The sequence below is a fragment of the Lytechinus variegatus genome, chromosome 10 (genome assembly GCF_018143015.1).
Source record: "Lytechinus variegatus isolate NC3 chromosome 10, Lvar_3.0, whole genome shotgun sequence".
Lineage (NCBI taxonomy): Eukaryota > Metazoa > Echinodermata > Echinoidea > Temnopleuroida > Toxopneustidae > Lytechinus > Lytechinus variegatus.
In genome coordinates, this window is record NC_054749.1 from 15,401,981 (window position 1) to 15,429,603 (window position 27,623).

Consider the following 27,623-nt stretch of genomic DNA (forward strand, 5'->3'; position numbering starts at 1 on the left):
TTCGCGCTCGCAATATTTGATTAGTGAGATGGTATGATAATCATGATTGCAATGACGACAAAAAGTATTTCATGTGTTGAGATGCAATTCTAATAAAATCAGCAAGCACTTGGCACTAGCATTAGATGACAATGGTGAGATATGCATACTCTTAATGGATTCCTAAAATATATTCCTTAAAATCTCACTGTTTGGGGTCAAAATATACGAAAACTTCATCTCGCATTGTTTCTGTTTCTGTTTAGTGAGACAGGTACCTATCATGATTAAATTTGATTATAATGTCCCTTTTCAGTTGTAAATATATTAAAAATAAATCAGCTCGCGATTTGCGCTCGCATTATATGATCAGTGAGATGCATATCCCTTTAATGACATTGTCAGTATACCTGGCAACTGAGCGCGCGCTCACTCATGCAGTGATTTAAAAAATATATTGGTGCCGCCCCCCCCCCCATGCCGTGACCCACGTTACGCCACTGTGGACATATATCAATGACAATTCCTTGCATTTCTAAAAGCATGATTGCAAAAAATGCCAAAATATTTCAGTCATCCCCCCCGGCCATCAACACGGATTTACGCCATTGAGACGTACAAACTATTATGTGGTGCCAAAGACAACTCGTTTGGAGAACGGTGTAGAGAACTTATGTTGGTAATTACCAGACTTATTTTAATTTGTCTTCTCGATCTCGGTAGGTAGGTAAAATATTTTAATCTGGATATACCCTTGAGCTGAGGGTCAAGTTTGAGAGATAGCTAGGCCTAATAAATAGCAGCTATAGACTTAGCTGGCTAGCTAGACCTAATTAGTAGGCTACAGTGAGCCAGAACTAGTCTTCATGTCTTAGCCTTAGCAGAGCCTGAGCTGAGGTAGCTCACTAGAATACCGTCTAGGTATAGCTACCTCAGGGGCCCGTTGCAGAAAGAGTTGCAATCGATTGCAACTCTAAAAATCATGCGCAACTTCATTTTCAACCAATCAACAGCGCGCATTTGGGACTTGCGATTGATTCTGGGGCTTGCGTTTAAACGCAACTCTTTCTGCAACGGGCCCCTGCTCAGGCTCTGATACCTAAGGCTAAGACTCAGTAGCCTACTAAGGCCTATCTCTTAAACTTGACCCTCAGCTCAAGGGTATACCCAGATTAAAATATTTTACCTACCTACCGAGATCGAGAAGACAAATTAAAATAAGTCTGGTAATTACCAACATAAGTTCTCTACACCGTTCTCCAAACGAGTTCTCTTTGGCACCACCTAATAGTTTGTACGTCTCTAAATTACGCGCGCTATGACACTGCTATGACGGCTATGACTCTTCAATTCAATTCCCGAAATTCAACACCCCCGGATTCAACAGAATACGTCATTCATAATGAATATTCATTTCTAACTCCGGTAATTGGAATTCATCGCTTACCTAGTAACTGCAGACGACCGCGAAATACGAGTTTCGATGATCAGCAACGACGACGTACAAGACCCGATTTCGTATGAAATTATTGTTGGCGTGTTTTTGTTTTTGGTACCACAATTATGAGCACAGATGATCGTAATATGTCGTCACATTCTCGTACTGGAGTAGTTGTAAGTTATGACTCTTTTGACGCATTACTTGCGGGTTGAATTCGTAAATTGCTGAAATCGGGGATTTTTTGTATGTGCTTATTGAATACATGTTTCAAGGATAGGTGTTATCGCGTATTCATTTAATGTGACAAGAAAATTGCACACGACAGTAATGCGGACGGGCTCCTAAGTTAAGTGAGCGAAAAAAATTATTCAGCAACAATGCGAACTAAATCGGCAAACATTACATATAGGCCTACATAGGCGGATCCAGGTGGGGGCCCGGGCCTCTCTATTGTCGAAGCAAAAAAAGAAAAGAAAAAAGGGGAAAGTAAGGAAAAGAAAAGAGAAAAAAAGAGGAAGACGAGTGTAGCCCAGTGTAGCCTGTAGGCATAATGCATAACATGCCTACATTCAGAAACTTCCCTACATTAGGTATGGTACAGAGATGCCAAGTTCAAAGACCAGGTATGCGTGAGATTTTCTTTGAAAAAAGATCACAGACATTGTGTACAATGTATATGGGGATAGGCTGTGGTAGTTCGTGAGACAGAGATTTGAGGGGATGAACAAGAGTCCAAAATGCTTGAGTCTCACGCATAATGCGTGAGACTTGGTAGCTCTGTATGATGGGGTGTCCAAACTTCGCGCACTTTTCAAAAATATTCATCAGGCTTAATTTTGTTCACAAAATATTCATAATTTATACAAAACCAATTCAAGAAATAGTTACCACATTGACGGCAAGATCGTAAACTATAAAATCATGGACGAAAATGTAAAGTAGGTCAAGGGGTTTCGCCGTTATCGCGATCTCAAAATTCTATTCCGATCGGCGAATGCAGGCTGTGCTGGAAAACCGTTCAGAAAAAGTGAAATATTTATATCAGATTGATGGCAAAATGCTATGGAATCGGTTAGTACCACATTTAACTCACATTTTTGATGATTTCTGCTTGCAAAATGGTGATATCGTGATGCTTGTTGATTTCTTCAAAACGGGCGCTAGCGGTGACAAATTTGCCGATCTTTTGCCAATATTTTCATGAATACTGAACTCATCCTAAAGAAACTTTCATCAAAGGGTAATTTTAGGTCGCTTTTCACGTTGATGATGTCAGATTTTCAGGATATTGGCTTGTTTTTGAGATAATGACCGTACGCGAAGTATGGACACGCGCGAAGTTTGGACTCACTGCCATAGGTATCCCTAGAATAAGATAAGAGGAAGACTTGTCTTGGGGAAAAAAAAATTCATGTCACTATTATTATTTTCGCTCACGCTTGCATTTCCTGTTAAGTGATTCTCTTTACCCTTCCTCCATTAAAGGGGTGGTGCAGGCTGAAAATATTCATAGCTTAATACACAGAGTAGAACTCACTGAGCAAAATGCTGAAAATTTCATCAAAATCGGATAACAAATAATAAAGTTATTGAAGTTTAAAGTTTAGCAATATTTTGTGAAAACGGTCGTCATGAATATTCATATTAGGCGAGCTGATGATGTCACATCTCCACTTTCCGTTTTCGTATGTTATTACATGAAATTATGTTTTTTTCATTATTTCCCTTGGCCTTGTAATGAAATAAGTTGCAGCAATAAATATCTAATGCACTAAATCAGTTGTCAATCCAATTTTTCTAGTTCTTAGAGGAAAAAATTTGAATAAACCTAATTTCATATGGGCAATTCCATGGAAAATGTTCACTTTAGAGAAAAAATGAAGTTTCAGATTTCACTTAAGCAGTCAAATTTTCTTAAAAAGTAATCTATAAAGTCTCAATTTCCAATAGAAAAATCGCAATATTGATAAAATTTCGTAGTTTTTTCCACCATCAAAAAAATAGAATAGTAAATTGCAAATGTAAGAAATGTGGACCATATTTAAACAATTCATCTTTCCTGTCTCTACTAAAAGCAAACAAGGTCCCAGAGGTCTCTTTTAACTTTTGAATAGTTGATTAATGTTTAAATCAGCAGAAAATCATTAAATTTTATGCCATTCATCAATTTTAGAGAAATCTGTCTCTAGATTTGTGTGATTTCTTTACCATTATCAGTGTCATGTCCGTTACGTTTTTCACTTTAAGTTTTCACAGCTTACAGGAAATTTGTCTAAAAGTACTGCAGATATAGATTCTATGTTAGAATTTAAACCCCTACCATGTGTAGCAATCATTTTCCCTTACCACTTCTCATTTTCATGAAAATGGCATAACGGACATGACAATTCGCGTAACGGACATGACGCCTTTTTTATGACAAAAGGCAGCATTCACAAAAACAAAATATTAGGCTCAGTGTTACAGACTGAGGTCAGTCTCAATTGATTGAGGATAGCTGGATGTAATACATGTAACTCCTAGAATCTACATGTCATTCAAGCTATTTTTAGAAGTTGGAGAATGATTAAAGTTCAGCTCTTTTTCTGGTAGATTTTTCTGAGAATTAACGGTATGCCACATAATATTAGAATAAGATGCAGCTAGATCTGGCAACATACTCAGATCACAATCTGCATCATTTGTGTTTGAACAATACAAAATTTTATTATCTTAGGTGTTTGCACTGACAGTTTGGAGCATGATAAAACTCCAACTTGTAAATTCATGAGATCATTGATGATATCGCTTCAAAATATCTGACTTTCACCAACCTGTACTTCACTGATGGCACGGGCTCACATTTAAAAACAAGTTTGTATTCAGATATCTGTGTTACATGATGTAGCTCTATGAATCCATGAATCTACAGTGGCACTTCTTTGCAATATCACAATGTGGCGCGATCAATAAATTATGTCATAGTATTTTGGTCAGCCGTAATCACGATTTGAATGATGTACATGTATCTTCATTGCACACAAGCAGCGCAGACAACACAACGAAATTAGATACGGCCACATTTGTCAGCAAGCAAGATCATAAGATTTAGAATTCAAGATTTGGTGAAAGGATGATTATACTCAGCCAACTCAGGATAATATTTATTTTGAATGAAGAAAATCTCAGAAGCAATTTACAAACATTCCGATTACCTTTCAACTGATACATAATCGATATTAAATGAAAGACTGGTTTCCAGGTACTGCTATTAAATTTTAAAATATGTATTAATGTAATTTTTTGAAATCTTAAAACTGACATTAAATGATTAATACTGGGACATATTCTTTATCATGAATACATTTCATAATATGTTCATCTTGGATTTACAATGTATACAGGTCTGTTACAGTTTGTTTTCTTCTCACAAAAAAAAGAGCTTTGGTCTTCTAAGTGTGTCGTAGTGGTACGATACACATTGTATTCTATATAACATCATATAGGCTCTAGCTATTAAATTAATGATACCTGCCAATCATATCTATATATTTTTCTTAAGAATGTTAGTAAAGGTACTTTGCTGTTACATAATTACATTCATTATTCACATTTCTTTAATTTTGAAACTAAGAAATGCTGATGAAGTTCACTTCATAAGGGTGTCATGTCATTACGCTAATGTATATTATCAAATAGAAAGCCATGAATAAAAAATAATCTTTACTAGCAACTTTTTCTCCATTAATTAGGTGTGGCGGATGGTAGTAACTGGAAAATACTCATTAACTGTTGTTAAGCTCGTGTAAAAGAAATTTTTCTAAATATTTTTCTGTTTTATAAATATTGTACGAAAAGCTCCCCTCTCAAATTGCAAAATAATAGGAGATATTACAGATTACCAGTTATGATGTGTGTCTCTAACCTCTAGCCTTAACATGTAAACAATTAGACTTGTACCATATCTTGTAATAAAATAATTATATTCACTTACAAAAAGTGGACGAAACTGTCATGTCCATTACACTTCGTGTGTCATGTCCGTTACGCTACATTTTGAGCTATGAATACAGATTGCACTGCAAAACTGTTGTTAAACACCATTTTATGGATAGAGCATGATCTTAAGGTTAAATTAATACCAATGTCAGGCGCATGCAATCTAGGAATTCACAGGAATTTTGATAAACAATAGGAGGTAAAAATGCTTCGTCCATTTTGTGTCATGTCCGTTACGCTCACAAAGAGTGCAATTTCTCAACTGTTCAAAGAAACGATTTGAAATTTTATGTGTATGTAACTGATACTTAAATGTGTCTGATAAGCTTAATAACAATTATCAAAAGACTGCTAATTGTACTGTATAAACCTTTGAATTACAAAAATTTGTCTGAACGTCATGTCCGTTACGCTGGAATTGCCCATATAATAAAATATAAAAGAACAAGTGGAGACGTGACATCATCAGCCCACCTAATGAATATTCATGACGACTGTTTTTACAAAATATTATTAAACTTTAAAATTCAATAACTTTGCTATTTGTTGTCCGATTTTGACGAAATTTTCGGCATTTTGCTCAGTGAATTCTACTCTATTTATTAAGCTATAAATACTTTCAGCCTGGACCACCCCTTTAAGGTCAGAGATCGCTGGTAACAGTAGAAAAATGTAGACACTTCCTAAGAGTTAATAGAGCTGCGAAAGTTGCTGAGGAGGTTTTGGCAGGTTGTGTGAAGGTTGCGAAGGAAGTATAAAATAAGTGTGTGGAACTGGGTTTTGCTGGCATTAACATATTCACATTCACATATCTTGTTCAACAAGGAGCTTAAATATCAAGTTTGGAAGTCAATATACAAAACATATTTCTCATTGGAAATGGAACTTTCATTAATTTGTGTTATTTACAAATTGATTTAAAAAAGTGCTCTGTAAAAATGTCAGTTTTATGGTCTGAATATTAAAATTTTCCGCTCGCGAGCACGCAAATTTTTTATTTATCAGGTACATATTATTTTCATGTATTTCATAAAGTTTCCAAAATATCCCTTCTCAGGTCTGATTGTCTAAACGTATCAGCTAACGCTGCCATGCTTGCATTTAGATTAGAAGTTTATGCATATCTCAATATTGATTATATAACAAACTGCTAAAATCTCCTTTTCATGACTGTTTATCAAAAATTTCAATCCGCGATTTGAGCTCGCATTGATGGTTAAAAATATATCAACTGATTACTTATGCATCATATTCATAATAAAAAAGTGCTTGAAATGTACAGTGTTCAGGCCATAATATCATCAGATTCCGCACCCTCATTATGCATTACTGAATAAGATATCAATTTAATAATTAGATTGTCCCTTTTGTTTAATCTTGTGCTTAGCAAGATGAATAGGAAGATATATAGTCATCATATTTATATGATAACATGTCCTAGGGATGTCACGGTCCTATGTCTCAAATAATGAAAAATATCAGCTCTTTATCAAGTGCGATTTATATCTACCTTACAATTTCCTACAAAGTGTTTGAAATATAAAGCTGAAATTGACCCCCTTTTTTCAGATCGGAATATCAAATATCTTAAGCTCTTACTCCATGCTCGCTTTTATTTTCATGATTAAAGATGGATTAAGAATGCCGACATGTACATTCTAGGTCTAAATCTGAAACACATGCGCGCATGTTCATTCAGTTATCCGATTTCAGATCACATTAAAAAAAATTCTGCTCGCCCTTTGTGTTCGAATTATTAATGTAGGAAGATCCCCCTTTCTCATCCCTTTCATGATTTACAAAACATGAAGAGTGTCCCGTTTTAGGTCTAAATCTCGAATTTTTCCGCTCGCACTCGCATGATTAATTGTTGAAATATGTAACGTCTTCACAGTTTGAAACGTATACAACCATTTTCTGCTCGTGCTTTGTGCTCGCATTTTTAATGTAGGAAAATCCCCTCTTATACTTTTCATGATTTACAAAACATGAATAGAGTGTCCCGTTCTAGGTCTAAACCTAGAATTTTGCGCTCGCATCAATTGCTTAGTTATATAGCTATCCTGTTGATGATTACAAAAATTGATTCAAGTTTACCATTCGTTATATAGAAATGTCAAAACTTTTCAGCTCGCGCTTCACGCTCGCATTATTTGATGTTGAAATATGTTACGTCTTCATGGCTAACTGCAAGCAGTCTTTAACAGGTAGGCCTACCTTTCCGATCAGTTCAAAACGTGTATAAAAAATTCTGCTCACGCTTCGCGTTCGTAGTAATTATTGCAGGCACATCCTTTTTTCAGAATGTTCACATTTTAGGAAAAAATAAAATTTGCTTGCGCTTCGCGCTCGCATTATAAAATAAGGATTATGATATTATATATTTATGTTGATTTAAAGAATAAAGCTAAGAAGTGACTTATAGGACTACCCCCTTCAAAGAAACAAACAAAAAATCATCTTCAAGCGGACAATGGGGGAAAATGTGGCTAAAAGAAATTCTGGGCCCCCCATATTGGCGAAGGCTGGATCCGCCCCTGCATTACCGGTACCGTCATTGACATGTGTGTCCTATTGCTGGACACCTTTATTTCAGTGCTTTAAAAATGACAACTCGAGGAAATATACCCAGTTGTGTGTCTGGACGATCAATTTTAGAAAGTAATTGGGACAAATTTACATCGTCCATTTACCTTTTTTTCTACATTTTCTTTTTATTTTTTTTTTATTTTTTACTTTTTCCTTGATTTCTTTTTTGCTTTTGTATTCTTTTTCATTTGTTTATTTTTATTTTCTTGAAAGAATATTTTTCTTCTTTGACATTCTTTTTGTGTATTTTTCTTTTTTTCAATTTGTTTTCTTTTCTCCTTTTCATGAAATAATTATTTTTTGGCATCCATTTTCTTTTATATTTTTTCTTCCTTTCTTTTCTCTTTTTTTGTGGATTCATTTCTTTTCACATCGGTAACAATACATATGCTTAACAGTCTTAGTTTAAACTACAGGGAACCTTTAACCTAAGTATGGTACATTAAATCTAATACTGGGTACCTTTCATTGAGAAGTTATCGTGCATACTAGAGATTAGCCATAATATTTCACTACAACTACATACATGTAGGTACAACTACGAGTGTACATGATTTGACATTATAATACAATAATTTCTTAACCTAAATCTGAATGGACAATCCAAAACACATAATTATCTGTTGTTTTCTGTCTATAAACAGGTAGCCTATATTGTTCCTAAACCTACAAAGGTTCTCTCATGTGTCGAAATTATGAATATTAGAATTTCAGAATTTGGTTAGATCATGGAAAGCATCCATACAGTTCGAGCACTTTGAGCAATCTTAGAAAACAAGGTTGAATGAGTGATCATATACGTGGAGCCATGAATCACGACAATGGCATGATCATCAAAAGAATGGGCGAATAGGCAAGGATTCCCCTATATGGAAGTAGGCCATCACTGGCTACGGTATACTTATTAAACCTGGGGAGTGTTTCATGAAAATTGTCCGCACTGACTAAATTGTCAGTGTTGACAATTTCAGTGAAATCCTTGGTTTTGATTGGCTGTGAGGCACTTTCCTCTGAATGTTACTATGGTAACTGTCAGAGAAAGCCAATTTGTCAGTGCTGACGACTTTCATGAAATGCTCCCCTGGAATCCAAAGTTTGAGACATGAGGACCCATATTGTAAATGCTATGTTGGTAGTCATGAATCATGGCTTATTGTCACTTTTTCACTGGGATAACAATGAGTTCCAATATTACGGTATCTCATAATAAGCTTTAAATTGATGGTTGGCGAATGTCTTAAAATACACTGATTGCATCCAAGATTCTGAGATAAACTTTAATCATGTATGTAGACCTGGAAAATATTTAAACTATGGGGAATGAATCTGAACATGGTAAACAGTTTCTAATTAAAAGGAAAAGAGTTTGCATTTTTTGCAATCAAGCATGCCTGAATGGCAGTACTAAGGGTAATTAAATTTTAGGGTTGACCAATGGTATATGACAGGAATTACCTGAAAATGGTACAGGCTATGTAAGATGGCAGCTTTCCATTTGACAATTGAAATCGATTTCATTTTCACAGAGTTTAATCCCCCTTTTTTAAAAAAGGAGTGTTCCGTGGTAGTGAACCTTCTCCTCTACTTGTGTGGGCTAGGATCGATCACTGTGCACAAGTTATATTAACTTAGAAACTCTTCCAGAAGGGTTATTTAACTAAAATTCATTTCTGGCAACTTTTTGTGGGTTTTGTGCTGCCTGTTCACATATTTGCATCCAGTCTCCAATTACCCTTGGAATAGCAATAACTACTAAACCATACTTTTCTTTCTATCCTGTATGTCTTGACTTGTTTTTCTGTTAATGCCCCCAACCAAAGTGTTGATTTATAATGGCAAAGTTGTAGAAAAGTTAAGTTGACCTTGTCTGCGATGTCCACTGTCCTGCTGTACTGTTGAAACATTTTTTTTTCTTTTTTTCATGCAGTCCATTATTATGCCTGTTCATAATGGTGAGCCTTGGTTAACAGAATGCTTAGAGTCTGTCGTATCACAGACTTTCAACGGATCTATGGAGCTGTCTGTCTACAATGATGCAAGCACTGTAGGTCTCCATACTTACTTTTTCATGTAATTCAGTTACTTTAATAATATTCTTGAGATTTAGGTTTGATACTGAATGTTAGCCATCCATTTTGAATTTTTCATTAAAAAATCAAACTAATATCTGATATCATTTTTAGTGTATGTTTGTATCATAACAAAATTAGTTACGATATTAAACATAAGTCAAACTAATCTAAGAAACCGCCAACTTTATATGTATAAATTAGCACTATACTGGAAGCTTCTAGTATTGTCTGTAAAAAGAAATTTCCGCTTCTTTCTAGAACAGTCCAATTCTACATGTTCTAGAAGACTCTTGAATGACCTATTGTCTGCCAAGATCATTGTACATTACAAAAATACCCTGAATTCTGTCTGATGCCTCCATACCAAAGTTTAACTGAGACATTCTGGAATATTCTTTAATCACAAGCAATGAATATCCTTAGAGAAAAAAAATAACTAAATTGATGAATTTAATTTCTCTTACAATTCTTCTGATATGTAACATCATAAGAAATATCTTGACTATCGTTTGTTCTTTTTTTACTCTTAAATTATACTGGCTGTGGGTAACATCTGAAATCTGAGTGTGTACTGTGTACTAAGTTAGAAGAAATAGTTGTTCAACTTCTTAAGCTTGAATAAACTTCCATATTGCATTGTATTTCATGGTTAAATGTTATTTTGCTTTATCAAGAAAATCTAAAATTTCAGAGAAAACAGCACAAAGTAATTTTTCATTGCAGTTTGCTACTCCTTGTCAAGGCACATATATTGTTGAATTCAAATTTGATTGATAGTATTGTAAAATGTTTTTTTAGTGTTGGATTTCATTCATGTGATTTCTGAAAAATCATTCTGATCCTGTTTTCAGGACATGACAGCATCCATTCTTGAAGGCTTCAAATCTAAAATGGAGAAAGCTGGCATCTCCATGTTGATAAATGGTCACAATGGCACACCTGTCGGAGGTAAGGCTAGATTTTTTATAAAGACAGCTATTAATTATGACTCTTATGAAATTTATTTAAAATTGCCAATGTCAAGCTCAATTACTTGTAAACTTAAGTTTTGTAGTAGGTGTTACATAAAGCAGGTGGTATGTTATCATGAGCGACTTTACGATCGACTGGTGATCCTTTCTTAGGAGTTAAAACCCACACCAATGAAAATTTTATGTATATCGTATACCAAAAGAAAGGATCACCAGTAATTTGTTTAGTCACTCATAAATTACCAAAAGCTTTTTGAAACACCAAGTAATGTAACACTAAGCTTTGCAAATATTGATTAGTTCCTGGTTGATTTTAATAGAGTGTGTATAACAATAAATTTGATTTGGTATTGCCATATTCAGCAATTGATTGCCAGTCTATTATTTGTAGAGCCCATTACTCCATACTTTCACTTATCTGTTTAAGATGAACAGACACTTTTTGTCTCGCCTGCATGGCAGTGCGAGACTATAGGCGCCGCTTTTCTGACGGCGGCGGCGTCAACATTGAAATCTTAACCAAGGTTAAGTTTTTGAAATTTCATCATAACTTAGAAAGTATGTGGACCTAGTTCATGAAACTTGGACATAAGGGTAATCAAGTATTACTGAACATCCTGCCTGAGTGTCAGATCACATGACCAAGGTCAAAGGTCATTCATGTGATATCCCCATATTAAAATGTGTCTCATGATATTTTATGCTATTTGGGATTAAAAGTAGAAACAGTAAGCATAATTGTAAAAAAAAATGGGATGAAATGAAAATCAACATTAATCCAATATTGGATACAATTTCATGTGTCCCTCTTTAATATGGAGAGCATCTGTCTGCCTTAGCCCAAGAAAATTACAGTGAGCACACTGAGCAACTTGTGGTTTTGTAGCCCTTTTCTCTCCCCTTTTATAGCCGTTTTATAGTCCTTTTGAAAAATGGCTAGGAAATGGTGAATTTTGCCCATTTAGTTTTCTCCATCGACTTGTTTACATGTACATGAAACAGCCACAATACAGTGAATTTCGTCCACTCAGGAAAGCTTTGCCCACTTTGTAGGTGATCTGTTTTTAATATCCAGGAAAACTTTAACTACATGTAAGAAAATGTATGTTATATCAAGTTGGCTTTACAGAGATTTCGCATAATTTTATGCATACCTGTACATGTTTATAGATCTTATTCAGTCTTCATCATGAAAGGGAGCTTTTGGAATGCCTCAATATTTCTCTATTTGTTTGTTTTAGTGGGTGCAGCCAGAAATCGGGCCATTGGAGCAAGTGGTGGACAATTCTTATGCTTTCTTGATGCAGTGAGTAAATTGGTTTGTAAGATAAAATTAACTGACACATATCTACATGTATGTTATTCATGATAACTGCAGAAGTAATATTTTATAATCGTATATTGTTGTGGGAAACTTAAAAAATAGAAAGGCGTTTAATTTGATAGACAATATTGAATTCTGATTAGTGTAAGCTGATTGTGTGTCAGTGTGTCAAACAAAGTGGCCCGTATTCTGAAGTCGGATTTAACTTAAAATCGGGTTTAAAGTTGTGGTTTAAGTATGGATAGCCAATTGTTACATAAATCACTAACAGTAGAGATATCATATTTCAGCTCATTTGGCTCTAAAATCATTCATAATTGTCTAGGAAGTATAAATAGATTATTGCCTTCACCATTGATGAATCAGGAAAGAGCACAGTAAACATAAGAAACATACAACTTAATAATAAAAATTTCAACACTTTTGGCTTTCCATAATTTTAGCACAGAGTTAGACCATGAGTTCAGAATACGGGTCAATGTGCGTTCAACAATGTTCTTGATTGGCAGTTTTCATTCAGTGATGATTACAAACCTCTGTATTTTTGAGTGGTGGTTTGATTCTCTTTTTTTGTGATAATTCTTCTCTTGTAGGATGATGTAATGGACAGCAGAAGAATTGAGATGCAGTTAGCAGCAGCTGTCTCAAGACCAAATGCTGTAAGTGGCTCATGGTTTATTTATACATTATGAATATTTTAAAAAAAAATCAAATACTATGAAGCCAAACTTCATTCGTTTCATACCTGCCAACATTAGAAATGTAACGTACATACTTGCAAAAACATTTCACAGATTTTTTTTGGTTCAATTCTCTTCTTATCTTCCATTGTAAAATGAATGAATCTCATTTCTTTGCTTGCTGGTAACTCCTTTCTTCAGATTGTTGGTTGTCAGTTCAGACGTCTCCCTGTGGACTCTACCCCACGATTCACAGATTGGTGCAATAGACTTGAACAAGAACAGTTGTACACTCAGGTATGCAGTGCTTTAAATGTAAAATGCCATTTGGTCTTTGCCCACTTGGTCTACTTTCCCTTTGGTCTAGTCCTATATGTGCTTTGTCTAAGACCAATAATTCATCCTCTTATATGATATACTTGCCATTTAGCCTATTAAACATTCTGTATAATTTCCAGTTAGGCTATATATATACTATCTTGTCTAATATCAACTTTGTTTAATGGATAGATGAACTGTTTATGAAAAAAGAAAATTTGTTTGACAAAGTGAAAATAGTAAGTAGACAGTACTTAAGTACTACTACTACTACTACTATTACTACTACTACTACTACTACTACTACTACTACTAGTTCTACTGCTACTACTACTACTTCTTCTGCTACTACTACTACTACTACTACTACTACTTCTACTGCTCCTACTACTCTACTACTACTACTACTATTACTACTAGTACTACTATACTACTACTACTACTATTATTATTACTACTATTACTACTACTAGTACTACTAATACTATACTACTACTACTATTACTACTTCTACTACTACTACTACTACTACTACTACTACTACTACTTCTACTATTACTACTACTAATTCTACTTCTACATGTACTTCTACTACTACTGCTATGACGACTGCTACTAATGCTGCTTCTACTTCTGTCAAATTCTGTTACTATTTCTGTTTCTATTGCTACTATTTCTACTACTTTTACTAGTGCCCCAAAACTTTCTTAGTTGTTGCTGTTTTTTTAATTATAATAATTTTTTTCTATAATTTGTTTTTTTCAGGCATACACATCACATGGTCCAACAGTTGCCATGCCAACATGGTTCTGCTCAAGAGAAGTCTTTGACAAAATTGGAAAGTTTGATGAGAGTGGAAAGGTTAGTTCTGAAACTTTAACAGGGGAAGTGAACTGAACTATGACTGTATATCATAAATAGCTAGTCTTGAAATGTACATTTTGAGATTATAACTCTAAATAATTAATACAGACAATTAATTAGCCAATAATTATACTTATATCTATAGAAAAAAACTAAATGTTTTGAGTAGAAAAGTACTTGTTTTCCTACTTGTTAACATAATTATTGTGGGACCAATTCATTCAGTAGTGAATTAGTGTGTTATCATTCAAGTGGGATAGTATAAGACTACTCTGCTTAAGATATTGCTTTATGAGTAATAAACCTGGCCAGACTTAGAATCAAGGACAAATAATGAGAAAGTTATGAGCATTTGAATATTGCAATCACTAATGCTATGGAGATCCTCACATTGGCAATGCGACAAGGATGTGTGATGTCACATGTGAACAACTTTCCCTTTGATGGATTATAAAATACCCCCTCAAAATGTCTCTTTCTGCTTTTTCTTGTGGTGATACAAACTCTTTATCCATGATTTATTCTTTAAAAATCTGTATTACATGCCCTCCTATAGAAAGAACACATGATCTACTGATAGATGTGATAAAAGAGGCAATTTCAGTGAAAATATATACTAAAGTAATGGGGAGAGTTGTTCACAAGTGACATCATACATCTCTTTCGCATTTCCAATTTGTGGATCTCCATAGCATTAGTGATATTCAAATGCTCATAACCTTCTCATTATTTGTCCGACTTTTCTCAAACTTTTGTTGATCTGTTTCTTTGATTTTTCTGTTTTCACACAAGCTATCTTGTTCCAAAGGTTTCATTCTCCTTTAAGATTGTGGAAGTATCGTGTTGTAGCGAGCCAGACTCTAGACTTGTAATCAAAGGATAATGTGTTTGAATACCACCACAGCGTAGCATATTTTGGCAAGGCGTCAATCCACTGAAACTTTGCTGGTAAGATAGTCTATGTAGCATGCCTAGCAATTGAGACTTGGAACTCTTGTTGGAGTGCTCTTGTGGAGTGGAGAAAGTGCTGGAAATACATTATAAGATTTAGCAGATTTCAATTTTTTGTGAAGTTAATTATTATTACCCTTTTATGTACTCAGGGTACACCGGAAGATCTGATCTTCTTCATGGCACATTTAAAAAGTGGAGGGGAGCTCTACAGAGTGAATGAAGTCCTGATGATGTATAGGTATCATCCTGGAGCTACCACTCACTCCGTTCACAGGTTAGACATTGAATGGATGGATGAATAAATGAATGAATGAACGATCGCATGAAAGAACGAACGAACAATTGCATGAATGAATGAACAATTGAACTATCGCATGAAAGAACGGACTAACGATCGCATGAATGAATGAAAGAACAAGCAAAGGATCGCATGAATAAATGAACAAACGATCGCACAAAGGAATGAATGAACAAACAAACAATCGCATGAAAGAATGAGTGAATGATGGCATAAATGAATGTCAATTAACAAACGAACAAAAGATCGCATGAAAGAACGAACTTACGATTTTATGAATGAGTGAATGAATGAACGATCGCATGAATGAATGGATACATTGTCTTGTCTTACAGCATCTAGAATCACATCAAAACTCCCATAATAAATGAATAAATGAATGGATGAGATAATGAAATGAGTGAAGGGTTTGTTAGGTCTAGACATAGATTACCCATAAAGCACTCTGGCTGCGCCGTACATGTAGATGCATGCCATCAAGAACTTCCTGTATAGCAAACATAATCTTTTTTCTTTCACAGGGAGACGATCTGGGAGATCCAAGTATCTTCCTTGGAAGAGCAAGTTCTTTGTGGCTGGAATCAATTCACCATCTGGAATGCTGGTAAACAGGGTCGAAGGTTCTACAGAACGCTCAAAAATGAGAACAAACAAAAGGTATACTAAAGAATTGACAATTTTTATCATAATAAGTAAAACGTTTTCTTTTAATGTCAACCTGAGCAGGTGGAGTTGTATATTCCAACCTTTCAGTTTACACCTTGTTCTTTAATCATGAGCAAGCTTATGGTTTCCACTGATAGTTGGTAGTTATTCCAGTGTACAGTTAACACATCTGTTTGAATCATGCCTTTGTGCGCTGTGCATAATTATTTTAATTCAATTTATTTCCACTTTAAAAAGCAACAATATATACAAATCGATACAATGTTCAATACATATAAGTATCGTGGGGGATCATAAAAAGCACAAATGATGGCTTATTAAAAATGACCCCTTACAGTATTATATAGAATTGTGACACAGCATTTGCTCCCGCGACATTTGCTTTGGTCTAAATGTCTCATAGAGCATAGGGTTGGAGTTTGGATTGTTTATAGTTTTTGGTTAAAAAAATGTAAAGATAAGGATTAGAGTTTATTTAGTTTTGGAAGTTAAGATTCATGTTTGGCATAATGTGCAGAATTTCCATCAGCGCAATTGTAATGGAATCATAATATTATGGAAGACATGATACTTCAGCAGGCATGCACCTAGGACCTCTTATCTTGAACAACCATGTTCACTCTGCTTGTATTAGCGTCATTGTTTGGCACCTGTATGAATGAATAATTTGTTTCCTTTAATAATGTCAATAAACATAGGCTGTGGATGCAGTTGCGAATTTCTCTTGAATGAATTTTTTTTTTTTTTCTTGAATTTTCAAAACCACAAACAACATAGAATAGCCAATTTCTATTTTTAGTCCCAGTGAATGTTTTATGAAGCTAATCGTACGTTACGAGCAACTTTATGAACGACCGATGACCCTCTCTTGTGGTAAACAATGTCCAGCAGACTTTCATTGTTGAATCAGTTGGTAGGAAAGGGTCATTAGCCATTCGTAAGGTCACTTGTAAATTACAAACAGCTTTATGAAACACTCACCTTGGCCTGTAACACAAAGCTTAGCGCTTGATCGTATTACTAACTTTCTAAGCTTTATTTACATTGCTTATTATATGCAATCAAGTGATCAAATTCGCAGCAATTGCCCTTACCCCCTTCCTACCTCATAGTTTCGTAATTTTTTAAAATATTTTTCTATTTCAGGTGAATGCATTTTGTGATGTTGATGAAAAGAAGATTGAGAAAGGAGTCTATATCTATGAAGAGAGCAAGGTGAGAGATTGTTGCTACTGCCTTGTAGGTGAAAAAAAAATACATACGGGGGCTCGGAACGATTTTTCAAAAGAGCCTGAAAAAACCCAAGTGCCCTGGAAATTCCCCATTCATTGCAATGTTAAAGCTTAACCAAGATTGCAGATTTATTCAGTATTTGAAAAGGAGCCCCCCCCAAAAAATAAGAAAATTACTTTCGCCTCCTTGTGATTGAATGATCCATCAGACTAGGGCTGTCTGAAGTGACAATAAATAACTGACATTGTAAATTCATGAACAATTCAGTACAAAAAATAACTTGAATTAAGACAAATACATTTGTTATTTGTATGTGTATAGAATGCTTTGATATTGATTGTGAATATTCTTTAGGATGCGTATTTAGGGACAGTGATTTTCCGTTTCTAAAAATTGCCTTTTCCGTTTCAGAAAATCTCAAATTCCGTTTCAGCATGTCTGGAAACGGAAATTCCGTTTCCCCATAGACTTTGTGTACAAGAAAAATTGACAATTCCGTTTACATAGAAAACCAATACGCAACGAGAAGCGATGTCAAAATGCTAGCGCTGCTCAAAATTTGCATCTACCAATGTACTAACATCGCTTTAAAATCCATTTTAATCAAAGAGATTCGAGCTAAAATAAAAATTAGGGAAACATAATCAACATTAATATATTCTCACCTTTCATATTATTAGCATTATTTTATCGTTAAATGGGATTTTATCGCTGATTTGGGGACTTTTCGGACATTGTTTTGAGCAGTCGACGACTTCCGAATATCCGCCATTTTGGATTTGATGAATCACCGTGATCATTATATTATGACCAAACGCAGAGGGCAGCAACACACGGCCGGATTCTGCCTTCTATGCGGACGTAAGTGTAAACTAATTTGGATACGATCGAGTGATGGAGAGGCTCGAGTGTAGTTACGATGTGTTGATTGTCACGATTGTTGTTGCAAAGTGAGATCGTGTTTTTTCAGTTGATATTAGTATTTTGTTGAGGATTTGGGATTAATTTCTGTTGCTTTTTTGTGCATTTTGAGAAAAAACATGTTTTCTGTGATTTTCCGTTTGAAAAGCCACTTTCCGTTTCAAACAGCCGATTCCGTGAATTCCGTCCGTTTTCCGCGATCGCGGAAAATCACTGTCCCTACGTATTGTAACAAATAAATAAACACATAAATGTACAAATGTAAATTCGAGAACTCTATGTACTATCTTTGATCACAGTAATCTTTTCTATATAATTGCATTGTGTATTAGCTCTTTAATGACAACATTTTCTCATATCTTTTAACTCGGCTCTCATTTTCTTGGTAAACTTTCATCATTCATATTCTTGTTTTTTGGCAGAAGTCACCGAAACCAAGGGTTCCAATTGTTCACTTCTCTGATGCGATGCCACCTTTCATCATATGCATGAAGCAGGTATATATGTCATGTCCAAAGTGATTGATCCTAATTTATTTCAAAATTGGAATTCCTAGCCTTGGTCGCCAAGTCACTTAGTCCAGGATTCAAAATCAAAATCAGATTCAATCATTTGCAATCCTAAAGGTCAGACAGGAATCGCCAGGGGAGAGCGTACATGAAAGGACTTGTTGGGGTTTTTTCCTCCGAGTCCCATTTTTATTCAACAGTTACGATAAAACACTGCTTCTTGGCCAGTCAAAGTCAAGGAAAGTTGTCAGATCCGACAACTTGTGGGACAAAAGTTTTAATGAAACACTATCATAAGGATTGCATTTGTTCATCAAGATGCTGCGATAAGGGCAGGCCTCGAAATAGGATTTTGGGGGGCAAGGCCACTTTTTGGGGGGGCACTTTTTCACTGAGGCCAGGCAGCAGAGGGCACCAAGGCCACTTTTTAAGGGGCATGTAATAAATTATAAACATGTACGGATATATCGGAGGGAGGGGGGGTGTTTCATAAAGCTGTTCGTAAACAACTTTACGAACGACTGGTGATACCTTCTTGAGCTACATGTAATTAAATGTGAATCTGATTAGCACCCAAGAAAGTATCACCGGTCGTTCGTAAGTTGTTCGTAACTGACGAACAGCTTTATGAAACACTCCCATTCAAAGTACTGTACTTACGCATCGCGCGCGCTCGCCAGGACAGTACAGCGCGTGCGACATTTGTGTAGTACACATACGGAGCTCGCGCTCGTCCATTCTTATGCTGCAGCTTACATAGCATATGTAAAGCGCGCTAGCGGCCGGCCGGCCAGCTGTGTATAGCTAGCTCATCGTTCGGCGCGGCTTCGGACTAGACTGCATACATGCACTGGACGTCGCTGGTAAAGCTAAGGTATTGAATACTTTTTGAGCGAGGAAAACTTTTCTCCGATCTCAAAAAGTATTCCTCGCTCAGAAAAAAAGGTGCAGACTTTCAAAAGGGGCACATTATATATCAGAAAAAGGGCACATTTATGAGAAAAAGGGCACCACGGCCATATAAAAAAGGGCACATTTTTAGTGGCCGTAACTTTTAGCAAAAAGAAGAAGGGCATGACGGCCAGTAATGGGGGCATCGACAGCCATGGCCGTCGATTATTTCGAGGCCTGTAAGGGTACCACTGTACCATGAAAACAGTCTTAATGAGCATAGCTGCCATGTGTTGCATGCTGCTGTGCTGACTGCTCTGCCCACTTGCTCTCAAGAATGCTCTTAATCATTGTGTTCAGCGAACCTCGATTTTTGTCAAATTTAAAACATACTTGAACCTTATGGCCCATATTTTCAGATGTTTTAATTGAATGATGGTTAATGCAGTTTTCTCATATTATCACACATCCCTTTAAGCTCCCTCTGCCAAAACCGTGCATTTAATTAGATTTTTTTAATGTACTAGATGAAAAGCATGATTATGTACAAAAATTTGCATAGTCAATGGCTTTTTTTAGCATACAATTAGAGCCTTTTTGAGAACACCGGCCAATATCTTGGAGGAATATTGAGGCAGGGGCAATTGCTGGAGGATCAAATGTTGGGTCACTTCTGCAGTGATTGCTTTCTGAAGTATTTATGCCCCAAATAATGCAGTGTGTATTTATCTTTTCAGCTAAATTTGCATTTACTTCATGCAGTATTAGCAATTATGTAAGAAAGCTTCCATGTTTTACTTTTAATCCTGCTGTAGGATCTAACAGGAGGTGACTTTGAGAAAAACCTAGGATCACTGAATCTTCAAGAGGGCAAAGACTACTACTTCTGCAGTTGACAAGGTCTACTACTTCTGCAGTTGACAAGGTCTAATTCTTTTGCAATTGTCAAGGTCTACTACTCGTACAATTGAAAAGGTCTGCTACTTCTACAGTTGACGAATTCTACTCCTGTAGTCAACAAGGTCTACTTCTGCAGTTTACTTGGTCTACTACTCCTGCAGTTGACAAGGTTCACTTCTGCTGTTGACAGTCTACTACTCCTGAAGTTGCTAAGGCTGACCCGCTGTGAGGTACATGTGTTGTTAGGTATCTCTGTAGCCTAATCTTTTATTGTAAAAACTTCATTACCTTGTTTTTCTCTTTCAGTATAGGATAATTTGGCAGGATTTCTATAAACAGCATTCCTTGATGAATGGCTGTCAATGAGCATACATTCTCTCCAGCTTGTCTTTTATTGTGGTAGAGCCAGGAATGCAACATGGTGCAAGCTTTTTAATTCATTAATATGATGTCGAATTCTGGTCCCATCCTCTTCACTTCATATGCTACCTGTAGAATCAATCAGAGTATTATTTTAAAAACGTTTCAAAAATTATTAATATATTTCCCATACCATATGCCCCTAACGTGCTCTCAGAGAATGTTAAATTGATGTCATGCGCTATATTTTTTACAAGAAAACAAGGGCCTAACACATTTATAAAAAAAAATCAATTTTTCTAAGATTGCAAGAAATGCATCAATCAAACTGAAATACACTGTGGGTTCCAACAGATCATATCCGTAGACAGCGACCACATTTTAATGTCATTTATTTGGGTAACACTAACATCAACTCCAAGTTACATACTTTTGTTTTTCTTGTCTTCCGGTAGTGTGTCATTGAATATACAAAATCTAAAGGAAAATATCTCCAGATATTACACAAACTATAAAGAAAAATAAATTAATGCAATCAACTATACACAACCTCCTTTGATACCTGATGAACGTTTCTCACAGGAGAAGGTTGCTTGGTGTTGCTCTTTTTCTGCCGAAAATCCCCTTTGATGATTTTACTCCTCTTCCTTGGCTAAAGCGGCCCTCTCTTTCTTAAACTTGTTGCGGAGAGATTCACCCCAACTTTCCTGTAAACACACTACATAAAAGTGTGTATATAACACATGTTTATTTTACCATGGTAGCAGGTATGATGAATATTGTACAGGGGGAAAAATAAAAGAAAACTCATGGTCATCATTTGATAATGTATGATGTTTTTAGAGGGTGATAAATACACACTTCTACATTGGTTAATAAGATTATCCCACTATATACCCATATCCACTTTAATTAACAGTTGCTTCCTTTTTTCAATTGTGTGTTTTATTGAATCCACAATTATCATGATACATGTATGTACATGAAATTGGATACAATTCAACATTTTAGGTATCTAAATAGGCTAATCTTTTATTGTATAAACTTCATTACCTGGTTTTCCTCTTTCAGAATAGGATATTCTGTCAGGTTCTCTACCAAACGACATTCCTGGATTAATTGGTGCCAGCTTTTTAATTCACTAATATGATGTTGAATTCTGGTCCCATCCTCCCCTCCAACTCCATCTGCTACCTGTAAAAGCAATCAGAATAGTATATAAAAACATTTTGAAAATTGTACATATGGCCCCTAAAGTGCTCACAGGTAACATTATATTGAAATACATATGCACTATATTTTGACAAGAAAATGGGGGCCTTAACACTTTTTAAAAATCTACATTTAGAAAAATAACATTTTATTATTCAATCAAATATACACATTATATTACCTCCTTTGATATTAAATGAATTTTTTAACAGGAGAAGGTGGCTTTGGTGTTGCTCTTTTTCTGCCAAAAATCCCCTTGGATTTTAGTCATCTTCCTTGACTAGAGGAACTCTCTCTTTCTTGAACTTGTTGCAAAGAGATTCACGCCAAGTGTCCTGAAACCCGTATAAATAAAATTATTATATTGCACATAGGCTACTTTATTTTACCATGGTAGCAGGTCAAGAAAACCCATGGTCATCACTGAATCATATGATAATGTATGATATCTTGACCGTGCCAACTACACACTTTAATATGTATTGGTTCGAAGGATTATCCCACTACCTTATATCAGTTTTTCACCGATGGCTTCTATTTATCTTCACCATGCAGGAGTTTTTAACACTACAGGGCAGGTAGCAGGGTGATTATTTCTGGAAGCTTTGCCGCTGCGAGAATTCTTACCCACTTTTAAACTGATCATCTATGCAATATAGTCCTTTGATAGATTGCTATTAAACGGAATTTAGTTGTCACTGTAAAAATGATTATGTGCAATACAATTTTAGTAACTTCAACATCAAAGATATTGAAGGTATTCCAAACTTTCATGAAGCACTATATCTTTGGACATATGTAGATACACGTTCTGTCAAATTGATGTGTTTTTCTATCTGACTTTGTGAATGTATGTACACCTGGAAATAGTGAACGTACTCTAGCATTGCTATTATCTTTCTTTCCTTTTTATTTGTTATTTTGAGAAAACATATCATGAAATGCAAAAGAACCATACTGTTCTTATGCATGTACATAAACTGTCCCAGCTGAATTTGGTATTCCTGCATCGGTAGGTCTCCAAACTTCTGAGCACTTGTGATGCATCCATCAATTACAAAAGTCACATCCAATTCATTTGTCACCCTCTATGTATTCTCTCTGGCACATACAACAGATGTTGGGATCGATAGCTATTTGTAGACAAAGTAGCTTGCGGGCTCGATTCCTGTTATTTGCCTCGCGTTTACTTTTTTCTCTGCCATTCTCCTTTTTTTTCTTCTCCAGCTTCTTTTCTCACTTCTCTCTCCTTAATGGTACAAGTTCTTCTTTTACCTCATTCACTCTCATTCTCTTCCTTCTCCTGAAGAAACACTAGGGAAGTGTCCCCTGAGATGGCTTCTGGAAATTGATCACGCCTCTTCCCGATACAATATTCCATTCTTGGGAACCTGATGTACTCGTACGTGTTAGGACAAAGTCGCCCTGAGAGAATGCCTCTTTCTCAAGACCATTGACCCAAGCCATTGAGCCCAGCCTGGGAGTCGAATGTTGGGGAACATCCCTCAGCTGTCTCGATGTGGATGGTTGACAGTTGTTATCTCGGACTTGCCCTTGTGCAGACGTGCTGACAGTATGTTGTTTGCCTCCAACCTAAGCCTGTAATAATTACCTGAAGAATTCTTGAGTCGTGGGTAGTTCCTGGCCATCTTGCAACAACATTGATGATTTGGAATTTCGCATCGCATGTTAGTTGCACGTTGATTGAAGACCTGCCCTTCCTATTTGTATTTACATATTCCTCAGGGCCTAAAGGGCAGCCATGAAGGCACACATGGGTGCCATCAACTGCCCCTACTACTCGTGGAAAAACTGCGATTCTGTAAAATTCCTGTATGTTGTTGGCTATTTCTTCATCGGTCCTCGGGAACTCCTGAACATCCAAGCCCACTCTGATTCATTTTTTAATTTCTTATTGAAGATAAATCTGTCTGTCGTTGTGTATTTCATTTTCAGTATAAGTTTATCTACACTCTTCTGCTGCTCCTGTTCACATATTTGCCAGAACTTGTAACTAGTTGTCTCGTTGCACTGATAAACTCTGACAGTGACACACCTGATGCACATTGAATGTCACATTTTCTTTACCATATAGAGATTCAGCTTGTATCACAACCTTTTTCAAAGCAAGGTCAGTGACAATTAAGTTGGCATTATCTTGTAAAGATATTGGATTTTCCTTTCCATAATGATTTTTTTTTAACAAGGATTTGTAGTGCATTGTGTGAGATCTGTGATCATATGCAAAGTGGCAGTTGAAGTCCACAGCAATTTATCTAGTATATGACATTAAGTAAAATAATGCAATTCAAAAATACAATTGCACAAAATGATGCTGATTATTTTTTCCCCAAAAAAGTAATTATTACCGAGGTGATAACTGATAAAGGTCTGCAAGCGTAGACTACTATATTATTTCATGTGACCACTTCTATTAAGGAGCTGGCTTCTACCAAGATGGTTGCAGTGATGTTATTGCAGCTAACCTGATAAATGTCTTTTGTATATATGTTATAAAGAACAGACTACTAGTATGTTGTTTGCATCTTACCTAAGCCTGTAATAATTTCGTGAAGAATTCTTGAGTCGTGGGTAGTTCCTGGCCATCTTGCAACAACATTGATGATGTGGAATTTCGCATCGCATGTTAGTTGCGCGTTCATTGAAGACCTGCCCTTCCTATTTGTATAAACATATTCATCAGGGCCTAAAGGGCAGCCATGAAGGTACACATGGGTGCCATCAACTGCCCCTACTACTCGTGGAAAAACTGCGATTCTGTAAAATTCCTGTATGTTGTTGGCTATTTCTTCATCGGTCTTTGGGAACTCCGGAACATTCAAGCCCACTCTGATTCATTTTTTAATTTCTTATTGAAGATAAATCTGTCTGTCGTTGTGTATTTCATTTTCAGTATAAGTTTATCTACACTCTTCTGCTGCTCCTGTTCACATATTTGCCAGAACTTGTAACTAGTTGTCTCGTTGTACTGATAAACTCTGACAGTGACACACCTGATGCACATTGAATGTCACATTTTCTTTACCATATAGAGATTCAGCTTGTATCACAACCTTTTTCAAAGCAAGGTCAGTGACAATTAAGTTGGCATTATCTTGTAAAGATATTGGATTTTCCTTTCCATAATGATTTTTTTAACAAGGATTTGTAATGCATTGTGTGAGATCTGTGATCATATGCAAAGTGGCAGTTGAAGTCAACAGCAATTTATCTAGTATATGACATTAAGTAAAATAATGCAATTCAAAAATACAATTGCACAAAATGATGCTGATTATTTTTTCCCCCAAAGAGTAATTATTACTGAGGTGATAACTGATAAAGGTCTGCAAGCGTAGACTGTACTATATTATTTCATGTGACCACTTCTATCAAGGAGCTGGCTTCTACCAAGATGGTTGCAGTGATGTTATTGCAGCTAACCTGATAAATGTCTTTTGTATATATGTTATAAAGAACAGACTACTAGTATGTTGTTTGCCTCTTACCTAAGCCTGTAATAATTACCTGAAGAATTCTTGAGTCGTGGGTAGTTCCTGGCCATCTTGCAACAACATTGATGATTTGGAATTTCGCATCGCATGTTAGTTTCACGTTGATTGAAGACCTGCCCTTCCTATTTGTATTTACATATTCGTCAGGGCCTAAAGGGCAGCCATGAAGGCACACATGGGTGCCATCAAGTGCCCCTACTACTTGTGGAAATCCTGCGATTCTGTAAAATTCCTGTATGTTGTTGGCTATTTCTTCATCGGTCCTCGGGAACTCCTGAACATCCAAGCCCACTCTGATTCATTTTTTAATTTCTTATTGAAGATAAATCTGTCTGTCGTTGTGTATTTCATTTTCAGTATAAGTTTATCTACACTCTTCTGCTGCTCCTGTTCACATATTTGCCAGAACTTGTAACTAGTTGTCTCGTTGCACTGATAAACTCTGACAGTGACACACCTGATGCACATTGAATGTCACATTTTCTTTACCATATAGAGATTCAGCTTGTATCACAACCTTTTTCAAAGCAAGGTCAGTGACAATTAAGTTGGCATTATCTTGTAAAGATATTGGATTTTCCTTTCCATAATGATTTTTTTTTAAAAAGGATTTGTAATGCATTGTGTGAGATCTGTGATCATATGCAAAGTGGCAGTTGAAGTCCACAGCAATTTATCTAGTATATGACATTAAGTAAAATAATGCAATTCAAAAATACAATTGCACAAAATGATGCTGATTATTTTTTCCCCCAAAGAGTAATTATTACTGAGGTGATAACTGATAAAGGTCTGCAAGCGTAGACTGTACTATATTATTTCATGTGACCACTTCTATCAAGGAGCTGGCTTCTACCAAGATGGTTGCAGTGATGTTATTGCAGCTAACCTGATAAATGTCTTTTGTATATATGTTATAAAGAACAGACTACTAGTATGTTGTTTGCCTCTTACCTAAGCCTGTAATAATTACCTGAAGAATTCTTGAGTCGTGGGTAGTTCCTGGCCATCTTGCAACAACATTGATGATTTGGAATTTCGCATCGCATGTTAGTTGCACGTTGATTGAAGACCTGCCCTTCCTATTTGTATTTACATATTCCTCAGGGCCTAAAGGGCAGCCATGAAGGCACACATGGGTGCCATCAACTGCCCTACTACTCGTGGAAAAACTGTGATTCTGTAAAATTCCTGTATGTTGTTGGCTATTTCTTCATCGGTCCTCGGGAACTCCTGAACATCCAAGCCCACTCTGATTCATTTTTTTTATTTCTTATTGAAGATAAATCTGTCTGTCCTTGTGTATTTCATTTTCAGTATAAGTTTATCTACACTCTTCTGCTGCTCCTGTTCACATATTTGCCAGAACTTGTAACTAGTTGTCTCGTTGCACTGATAAACTCTGACAGTGACACACCTGATGCACATTGAATGTCACATTTGCTTTACCATATAGAGATTCAGCTTGTATCGCAACATGAGTGCCATCAAGTGCCCCTACTCCTTGTGGATATCCTGCGATTCTGTAAAATTCCTGTATGTTGTTGGCTATTTCTTCATCGGTCTTCGGAAACTTGATGAACTGTTAAACGAGACTCGAGAGACCATGTGGATTACTCAAGACACAGTACTTCGATGAATACAATGAATACGATGTTCGCATCACTTTCTAGTACCGATGTGGTCGTGAAGAAATTGGAGTGTCAGGTGGATTGCCTGATTGCGTTTGATGGGTGGTGTGATTTGATGGGTAAGAAGATTGATGATGAAGAAAATTGCATCTCGACCAAATCGGTACCTCTTCAGCAACTGTCTCGGTGATAGAGTCAAGGGGTTGTCCCCTTTCTCTTATGACACGGCCAGGTTGTGGCTGAACTTCCTCAGCTTCTGCTGCAGCTGCTACTACTATGGCTGCCATGTTGTTGCTATGGATTTACTGCAACTTGCG

At 36.0% G+C, this 27,623-nt stretch overlaps 1 protein-coding gene across 2 annotated transcripts; it reads left to right on the top strand.

Annotated features, from left to right (window-relative positions):
* Nucleotides 1–1,491: 1,491 nt before the first annotated feature.
* On the top strand, nucleotides 1,492–21,132 carry LOC121422291 (UDP-GlcNAc:betaGal beta-1,3-N-acetylglucosaminyltransferase-like protein 1). 2 transcript variants are annotated; one of them, XM_041617228.1, is made up of 13 exons: nucleotides 1,492–1,593; nucleotides 6,128–6,130; nucleotides 9,915–10,031; nucleotides 10,911–11,007; nucleotides 12,272–12,336; nucleotides 12,948–13,013; nucleotides 13,236–13,331; nucleotides 14,118–14,213; nucleotides 15,320–15,444; nucleotides 15,990–16,125; nucleotides 17,281–17,349; nucleotides 18,711–18,785; nucleotides 20,504–21,132. In XM_041617228.1, the coding sequence occupies exons 1-13, from the start codon at nucleotides 1,543–1,545 to the stop codon at nucleotides 20,582–20,584; spliced, it is 1,077 nt and encodes a 358-aa protein (XP_041473162.1). In that variant the 5' UTR covers nucleotides 1,492–1,542; the 3' UTR covers nucleotides 20,585–21,132. The 2 variants fall into 2 exon arrangements, with proteins under 2 accessions (XP_041473162.1, XP_041473163.1); XM_041617229.1 differs by lacking the exon at nucleotides 6,128–6,130.
* Nucleotides 21,133–27,623: the final 6,491 nt, after the last annotated feature.